Below are 10,215 nucleotides of genomic sequence, written 5' to 3'. Positions count from 1 at the left end.
CGCGCCGCTTCACAAATCACTGACAGGTTGTTAGTGATCTGAACAGCAGCGCATTCCTCCTTACAGCCGCCAGTGACAGCCAGCAGCCTGCGATGCCATAGCGACCCAGCCAACCCGCACGGCATCAGGGGGACCCCTTCGTTCCTCATCCTGGCCAAGCCCCCAGTGCCTCGGGCCCCGTAGCAGCTGCCTGGGTCGCTATGACGATAGTTACGCCACTGATGTCACCTTAATGCACAAGTACAGTGTAGCGCTCACCCCCGAAGGAGCCAATGGATATAAATTGGGTGTTCCTACCTGTTTGCCAGCCACCAGCCTTTTTCCTTAGCTCCAGCAACACAAACACTTTAGGATAGAACAGGCCCGACTCGTAGGGTCTTTTTAGTATTTATTGCTCAATAATAACTAGGAGAGAGGGTTAGAGTTTCAGGATACCCGAAGAACAAAATGGAGGACAGTGTCTTCACTATTAGCAACAGCAGTAATAGGTAGCAACAGGTCCTGTAAGAGCGACCAGTGATAGGTAGTAGCCCCAGAGAGCAGCCAGGAAAAGTCCAGGACTCTGAAGAAGAACAGTCACAGGACTTACAGTGCACCAACTGGCTTCTCTTCTGTATAGTACCTGAGTGTAGGGTGAGGGATCACTTACAGGGTCCAGATGGCAGCTCTCACCAGCTCCTCTGCCACACTCTTCAATAAGCAGATTCCACCTCCAGCCCAGCTTCCATCAGGTTTTTTTCTCAGTAACATCTTAGGCCTCTGGGCCCCCAGCACCTGCCACATGCTGAGGCCTAGGCCAGGCATCTTGCAGCACACAGACCTCGTCCCAGGGGAGAGAGAGAGAGAGAGAGAGAGTTCTGGAAGGTGTTCCCAAATAATTATCACCTTACTCCAGCCATACCTCTTAGTGAGCCTACTCAGGGATTGGACAGATGCATATTCATCCTTCATCCATATTAATCCTCCCATAGTGTATGCTGAGGGCTCCAAACCAGCAACAGGTAGAATCAATCAATCCACCAGACGTAGGGAAATCTGCAGATCTCAGAATAATCAGCATCCAGACTGATTAGTCTAGATATAACACTAAACTTAGTAGCGGCATAGCAGAGGGTGGTACAACAGTATCTGTCAATGCACCCAAACCAGGACGTTGGTTGCGTGCACTGCATTACTAAAGTGTTGCTAGGACTTTTTTTGACCATTATGGTGTATTGGCAGCCCCTTCAAAACGAATGGGTTGCCTTAACACAATGTGCATTAGCGCTTGTACAGTGACACACCACAATAAGTCAGATTAGAGTTAACCCCCCCACCCAAAAAAAACTAAGTGCACTTTGAATTAATTTCAAGGGCTTGAACTAATTTAAACTGCACCTATGAAATGCTCTCAAGCTGTGGATACATGTATTATATAAAAACATTTAGCATTTAAAGTGAACCTGCCCACCATTTTAAATTTTGAATCTTATTATTTGGGTCCTGACATCCCTGTTATCAGTGCTAAATCTGCTACATGCAACCCCCCCTGTCCAATGAGAGTGTCTCAGTAAAAGGGGATACCACTTCACTTTTCTGTACTGAATACACCCCCATATGAATGTAAAGATTGGCAACTATCTAATGACAGAATCTCTCCTATTTTCTACAGGAGTCTACGATACCCGAGGTTACTGCTTACTATTTTCATATTTGCTGGAATTATTTGTTTGCTGACCATAATACAGGATCTGAACAAATCAGTATGGTAAGTGGTAAGAGCCTTCTTATCATAAATACTAATTTGCCCCAAATAGGGAAAGATTAAAAAAATAATAATCATGCGGGTTTAAGTTAATCAATCCTCTAAAAGATTTGGGATAATAGCAGTTATAGGGATGCACAAGTGAACCACTTCACCCAGTTCCAAGAAGGAACTCTCAAAGGCAGTCCAAGTATTAGATACAGTACCAACCAGTCTAATTTTCCTTTTCATGTACTGGGAAATTTAAAGGAAAGATATGTTTGCTGTTCTAGTCATTTGGTGCATACCCCTTCTTAGCTACGTATGTGAGCTGTATATCTAGTGTAACAGGGACTTATTTTTAACTGAGTCCCTTGCACCTTGCTGGAGTCCAAAGCGTATCTATGTTCCTGCCCTTTGCAGCAGCAAGTGGAATCCTCGGGTGATAGACATAACAGTAGAGATGGCCGCACCAGTACTATAAATGGGATGAGCTGACTAGCCTGGCAGGTCCTTTCAGAGAACACATGGAACAAAGAGCTCCTAATTCTGTGGCTCCACCATCTTAGCTGATTGCACAGGGTGCCAGGCCCAGAACACCAGGTGAATGATATAGTAGTGCTGACTCAATTTGTGTGTGTACTTTCCATTTTGCCCTTTCTATACTATCTTACTGCTCAAAGGATCTCATGTAGCTATGGTTATCTGTACTCTCTCACGCCTTTTTAAGATGGGAAAATAGGGTCAACTTTTGGTATCAAACTTTTAGGTTAATGAAGATGAGTAGACACCGGCACTCTAAAATTACATGATTTGGCCTGATGAAGGGGATCCTGCGTGACCACGAAATGTTAGTATGTGATATTATACGCAGATTTCAATTAAGACATGTTCTTCAATAATTGTGGAGTGCAGCTATCTTCTCATCTTCATATCCCTTTCGGCACCATCCTTTTGTCACCACAGCACCCGCCAGTTTTCAGGAACCAAACGGTTAGGAGTGGGATGGGTTCATGGAAATTAAACTTTTTGGTAAGACACATGTCCTTGTCATGTATCTAAAGTCATGCTTCCATCATTTCATCATGGCAGGCGATATTCTATTGGGTGGACTCTAAAATTAGAAGCAACATTCATTTTTGATAGCTAATCAGTGTAGTGGGGCCATACAAATTCCATTCCTTAATGCCCCAATGGCCAGCTGCACATCCAGAAGTGCTACTATATAGTACAGATGCTTTGCACTAATACTATACATCAGCAAAAAAATACAGTTTTCCCCAAAAGGGGATCCCACCATTCCTTCAAAGTATGCACAAAATATTTATAAAAATATATTTATTGTAGGAGTATAAAAATATATAATAAACATATCAAAAAACATAAACCAACATATATATATATGGCTGCATTCAGTTAGTAAATTTTAAACAATGCTGTGGAAAACAAAGTAAAGGCATGTCCTGGAAAAGCCTTAATTTTATGATATATGATAGTGATACCTGATATAGGAAAAAGTTTCCCTAGTATTCAAAATTATTGACTTGGGAAATAGTGTCCGTATATATGAAAAAATAGCTCTGTATTCAAAAAATACACATGCATGTATATGGAAGAAAAAGAAAAAGAGGAAAAACGAACAGTCAGCATCAAAATATAAAGAAAAGAATGGATATTAACTCACAGTGAGATATGTCCTCGTTTTAGGATCCGGTTTGAAGACAATAAAGTGATGTTATTACTGCTGTAACTGAATCCGTTTGAAGAGAGCAGGTAGTTCAGGAGATGTAGCTCTATCTCGGCTTTTGAGCTGGTTGTTGTAAATCAGTGCCTTAACTGAACTCCTGTGTAGATTCCATTAAATTTTTAAATCCAGATCATAGGATAAAGTGCAGATAGAGAAGCTTTTCTTTGCTGGATCACTGTAAAGTTATTGGATGTCCTCTTTCCCAGACGGGGATACAGAGATCAAAGGTGGTGTTGTCGTCAAATGTAACGAAAGCTGTAGTGATAACTGTAATAGGTTCAGGAGATAACCTTATCTCGGCTTATTTAGATTGTATGGGATATAAGCCTTTAATGAAACCGCAAAGTCTTTATCCTCTATTTTCGATGGATGGGCACCAGGTATGTTCTTAAAGTTTAAAATATATCAGGTAAGGGTGACTTGTAAGTATTTCGAATCACAGGGCGGCCTCCAACAAAGCAGCTATATAAAAGAAAGAACCTCTGCTAAACGCCTATGACGCTTTTCACACACTCCCACACCGGGGCTTCATCAGAAGGGCGTTGTTTAGCACAGGTTTTGATTCTGCTATTTAAGTACATCGAACATAGTTACTTTAATTGGTAACACGTGAAAACTACCTGAAAGAGATCACGTATTCATGTGTGTCCCCACAGGGCCTGTTCTTTTAACCGGAAACCAGTCCAGGAGTAATAATTTTTTGATTTCTTTAAGCTAATCATTTTTTAATTAGAGACAGATCATATTAACGTATATATATATATCTCTCAAAATATCATATAGTTTACATACGGATTCTAAATCTATATTTCACAGAGGATGTGTCAGATGTTCTGCATTTTTTTTTTAATTTTTCTTTTTAATTGTTTTACATTGTTGACCTGTGAGTGAAGAACAACCTGGCATGAAGGATATCTAAAATGGAGAACAAAGAGATATATTGAGTCTGTTCGTTTGGTGTTAGTCATCTCCTAGGGGATATTTCAAAGCTCCATTAACCAAGATATCTGTTGTAACATATAACTCAATAATATTGTCACATGTAACTTGGAGACTTTAACTCTTTATTGTTCTTTTTGTAAACTCCGAGATCCTTCATGTCATCTTGATCCCCACAGTAAACACAAAAAATACAAAAAACAATCATACATATATATTTGTAAGCAAAACTTGATTCATATATAACAAATCCGGATATTAAGGAAATATACCTTAACCCCTTCGTGACGGGAGACGTACAGTGTACGTCCCGGCGCTTTGTGACTATATGACTGGCCACGTACACTGTACGTGACGAGTTATATCAGGCTTTGTAATGCTGGTAACAGCTGATTCTCAGCAGTTACCAGTCATTAATGAATGCCTCAGTATTGAGGCATTCATTAATGAAATAATTAAGCTTTTTGTAAAAGCTTCTTCCTTTCATTAATTAAAGAATGAAGCCGTTACATGCAAATACAGGACCGCAATTAGCAATCCCGTATTTGACAGCTGAAAATAGCATAGAGGTAGCAGTGACTCACCTCTCTGCTATTTGTTTTGACAGCTCGAGAGCCCGATGTTTAGATACATTTCACTCAAAAAATACAATGTATATCTTTTGAGTGAAATGTATCAGTTCTGATCGTCTAGGCACGATCAAAGAGCTTTGCGGGAGATCTGAATCTGACTAAAGTCAGGATCAGTCTCTAAGGTTATTATTAGCTGTTCCTAAGTTTGGATCAGCCTAATAGCCAAAAATGTAAAAAAAGTTAATTTATCAAGCAGTCATAGTGACTGCTTGATATAAACTGACAAGAAAAAAAAATTTTTTTTTCTTTTTTTCTTCTACAAAGTGTAAAAAAGAGGACATCTGGTCCAGAGAGACGATTTATCTATGCACCTGTGCCATGTACTCTCCTGGCACAGGTACATAGACGATATCTTGATTCTCTGGACCGGGGGAAGGAACCTCTTGGAAGATTTTGTCGATGTTCTAAACTTTAATGATCTAAACCTTAGATTTACCATGGATATGAACGAATCACAGTTACCTTTCTTAGATATCTTTATTTGTAAAAGCGAAACAGGTACACTATATACTAAGCTGTATAGGAAGAGCACTGCTGGGAACTCTCTATTAGAGGCCAGCAGTGCTCATCCTCAAAACCTTAAGAACAGTATCCCATATGGGCAATACCTCAGGATAAGGCAAAATTGTAGCCGAGAGGAGGACTTTGAATCTGAGGCAAAAAATTAAGGTGTAGATTACAACAAAGAGGATATTCTGACAGCACCTTACAAAGAGCTTATAATAAAACCAAAATTAACTATAGACCAAATTGGACAAAAAAAATTAAAACCAGGATGACCAACTCAGACTAATCCTTACATATAACAACCAGCATCAAGCAGTGAGGGATATCCTAACAAAACATTGGCACTGTTTATTAAAGGATTTCAGAATCTCTAAGTTCCTACAAAAGAAACCAACAATAATATATAAAAAATGCCCCTCTCTAAAAGACAAATTAATCGCCAGCGAATAAAAAACAAATAAAAAACGATCCTGCTGTAAATATCCAGGCACTTATAAATGCCAAAAGTGCAAATTTTGCACTTTTATTCAGACTGGATATTTATAAACACTGCCATGTACTGACCGAAATGTATACCGCATAAGTTATTGCTATAGATACAATAATGTGTATTCTAACATGAACAACTCTTTTTCCAAGAAGATTCTACTGTACTATCCACTTTTGAGTTGGGGCTCTTTGATACCCTTAAACCCTTCTCACCATAACCTTCAGTGTTATATTTTCTGGTCGGGCAATATACACAAGCTATGTAACTTAACTAAGTGGAAAACAGTCATTTTAAAAGACCTGACATCACATGTATTTTCTTATCCAACAGCGATATAGCACAGAGGCCAACTAAGAGCTCGTCTAATATTGATGTTATAAAGAAGAAATCATGTCTGCCTCAAACACATATTCTCTTCCTGAAAACTCACAAGACGGGCAGCAGCACCATCATGAACATCCTGTTCCGTTTTGGAGAATCACACAATCTGACCTTTGCCCTACCGACTTATGACGCAGCACAGTTCTTTTATCCTTTATATTTCAATGCAGCTTTTGTGGAAGATTATATAAGGAAGGCCATTCATCATTTTGATATCATGTGTCACCACATGCGATTCCATTTGGGAGAGGTAATCTGTAAATAGATATCACAAAGAAAACATACAATATAATGGGTCAGTTCATTAGAACTCTAGGTAATTCAAAGTGAAATGTGGAGTATACAATTACTTGCCAGTGTCCATTAGTGCATAGAAGGTCCTACAACTTGGTATACCAATATCTGAACATTTTTGGTTCTGGTCCCGATGCACTGAAGGTGCTTAGGTAACAGAATGTAGCACTGACAGACAGTTTTTAGAAGCTCCCTATTCCCCCAAGGACACTCCGCAGGTTAAGTGTAAACTACCCTTTACACTAACCTCTCACTATCAGTGGCATATCCAGGGCATGGCACATATGGCACATGCCCTGGGCGCCACTTGAAGGGGGCACTGTTCTGAGGATCAGCAAAAGTTGGCCAACCCACGGAGACAGAAGACTGTCCGGCAGTAGCAGGGTTTGAATAATGGCAGTGGTAGTCTTTGCCACTGTCATTTTTCAATCTGCACTGCTGCCGGTTAGTTGCTGGCACCATCCAGCATCCTAGCACTCAACCACCAGCAGCCAGGGACTTGAATGATTACAGCAGGATGATTACAGCAGCCCCTCACTGTCAGGCCACGCTGTTTGATTATTTCACAGCTTTCTGAAATAAGCACCCCAAATCTTTTTCTTCTGTAGGGAAGAATTATCCTTTAATTTAAAGCGGACCTTCACCCCCTTTGACTAAAAATAACATCAACATACAGTTCTGCATGCTAACCCTAAGTGTAAATGGGCCCTTCATTTATTGAAGTGTATGTCAAGCAAACAGTTTTTTCTTTTACTTTTTAGTTTTGACTAGAATGGTGAAGGATTAGAACCCCTGACAGGTTGTTTACTCCTATTCAGAGCTCCATTAGAGATCAGATAAAAACAAAACAGATGTCACTGTTGTGATATCCATGTCTATTCAGTTTTTTCCTCCATCTTGTACTGTAGGAAAAGACTGAGCTGTACGGACCCATGCCAGGTCTATGTGGAGACGGATGTAAGTGGACATGTATCCATTTACATCAGACTACCTCTGATCCATCACAATCAGGTCCGTCAAACAGAACTTTGTTCTTTTTTTTTTTTTAGGACCTAGATCAGTGGTGGCGAACCTTGGCACTCCAGCTGTTTTGGAACTACAAGTCCCATGAGGCTCTGACAGCCACAGACATAACTCCCAGAGGCAGATGCATGTTGGGATTTGTAGTTTTGGCCCAGCTGGAGTGCCAAGGTTCGCCACCACTGACCTAGATGGAGTCGGGGATAATTGAATGTACACGGCGCACATCCATTTACATCTGGCAGCCCATAGAGCTATACTGGGTTTCTGATCAGACCGGCCTGAAAAATTGACAGATTACCCATGTGACCTTCCTGTCCTGCTGACAACATTTTTACAGGAAGTGGAAAGAACTCTTCAACAGCAACACAGAAAGAAATGTAGATGCTATTTTTTAGAGTGGGAGAAAGGTAGAACCCTTGTCAGATTGTTTTTGTATGTCTGTGTTCCTGTTGCAGAATTTTCCTCACTTCCTGTCCAGGAAAACCTTTGTCACTGGGACAGAAAATAAGGGTAAATTCTTGTGGCAGAAACAAAACACATATGGGTTCTAATCCTTATGTACTTTTTCTTAAACACAAAAAAAATTTGGCTTGACATACTTTAAATGATCCCATGTAAGGCAAAAAATATCGACAACCTGTATGGCCTATTGCATAACACATGCTTCTAGCACTGTTAATGTGTCATATATCAAACAAAACTACAAATATACATTTGGTTTAACCTTTACTTACAGGTGGAGAAGGTGATGCCGAAGGATACTTTCTATTTCACTATATTACGAAATCCTGTGTCGCTAATGGAATCATCTTTCACATATTTCAAGGCTATAGACATCTTCATTAATGCTAGTAGCCTGGAAGAATATATAATGAATCCCTATAAATTCTATAACAAAACAAGTAAATACAGCAGTTATGGCAGAAATTTAATGACCTTTGACCTTGGTTTTGACCACAATGGACCAAAGTCATCAAAGTACTTCCAACTAGCCCAGAAAACTGTAGAGATAATGTTTGACTTGGTCCTTATATCAGAGTACTTTGATGAGTCACTAGTGCTTCTGAAAGATGCCCTTTGCTGGACTTATGATGATGTCCTGTCATTTCCGTTAAACATCAGAAGTAACTTCACCAGAAATGTCCTCCCTGTGCGTGTTCAGGAGAAGATCAAGATTTGGAACCAGCTGGACTGGCAACTGTATGTTTATTTCAATAAAACTTTTTGGGAAAAGGTGGATGAATTTGGACGAGAGCGGATGCAACAAGAAGTAGAAGAACTTCAAAGGAGGAGGACTTTGCAATCGAAGATCTGCCTACAAGGTCAAGTGGATCCAAACGAAATAACAGATGAGTCTCTGAAACCATATCAGGCCGGGATAGCCAGAATCCTGGGTTACAACCTGAAGCAAGGGCTAGGAGGGGCTGAGAGGTCACTGTGTAAAAGACTTGTCACCCCAGAGCTTCAATACACCAATTTGTTGCTGAACAAACACAAACAAAAAACTGGTAAAACTAAAATAGTGAAAAAGATTCTCAAACGCAAAGTTTCCAAATTTGGCCACAAATAAATAGCGCTTTAATAACATATATATACTCTATTTTGATTTGTTTTTCTTTGCATTTTAAACAATATTTCTTAACTTGGTTTTAAACAAAGGGGTTTAAGTGAATTAACTTCATACACAAAGTTCAAGATATGGCAATAAGTGTATACAGTCATCAAACTGCACAGATATTGAAACTGAATAAACAGAGTTCATAGGAAGTAAAAAGATCTAAGAAACAAGGATACACAGGTCGGCTGCATCCAAGGTCATTTTTCAAAAGAATTGAATCATGTTAGTATACAGTCACAAAAAAGTGGCAAAAGAAAAATCTAAATCTGACACATTCCACGAAAAACTAAAAAAATGGACCAGAAAACTTATTGGCATCCCTAATTAATATTTAGTAGCACAGCCCTTGGAAAAAAATAACTGAAATCAATCGCTTCCTGAAATTATCAATGAGTTTCTTACACCTCTCTACAGGAATTTTGGACCACTCTTCTTTTGCCAACTGCTCCAGGTCTCTCAGATTGGAAGGGTTCCTTTTACCAACAGCTGTTTTGAGATCTCTCCACAGATGCTCAATGGGATTTAGATCTAGACTCACTGCTGGCCAGTCCAGCACTCTCCAGCGCTTTCCCTGAAACCATTTCTGGATGCTTGTTGACGTGTGCTTTGGGCCATTGTCCTGCTATGAGACCCATGACCTCTGACCAGTGGCGACTCTAGGAACAATATATAGGGGGGCACATAAGATACCACAGTCAAAACTGGGGGGGCACTAATAATTTTCACCACTAAATCATACCTGTCACTGTCATTAAAATGGGTCTGTCATCCACACCGCACATTACTATGTTTTGTTGCTGTAGAGCTTTGTGATACACATGATCCAGGCACAGTGTGAGGGAGGGAGTGCCCCAGACTTAA

General features: G+C 39.9%; 1 protein-coding gene across 1 annotated transcript; it reads left to right on the top strand.

Moving 5' to 3' along the window:
* The first annotated feature begins 3,839 nt into the window (after positions 1-3,839).
* On the top strand, positions 3,840-9,306 carry LOC108790139 (galactose-3-O-sulfotransferase 2-like). Its single transcript, XM_018560352.1, has 3 exons — positions 3,840-3,850; positions 6,369-6,669; positions 8,473-9,306. The coding sequence occupies exons 1-3, from the start codon at positions 3,840-3,842 to the stop codon at positions 9,304-9,306; spliced, it is 1,146 nt and encodes a 381-aa protein (XP_018415854.1).
* Positions 9,307-10,215: the final 909 nt, after the last annotated feature.

Source organism: Nanorana parkeri, unplaced genomic scaffold (assembly GCF_000935625.1).
Source record: "Nanorana parkeri isolate BGI_ZX_2015 unplaced genomic scaffold, ASM93562v1 scaffold452, whole genome shotgun sequence".
Taxonomy (NCBI): domain Eukaryota; kingdom Metazoa; phylum Chordata; class Amphibia; order Anura; family Dicroglossidae; genus Nanorana; species Nanorana parkeri.
This window is presented reverse-complemented; position numbering and strand designations above follow the sequence as displayed.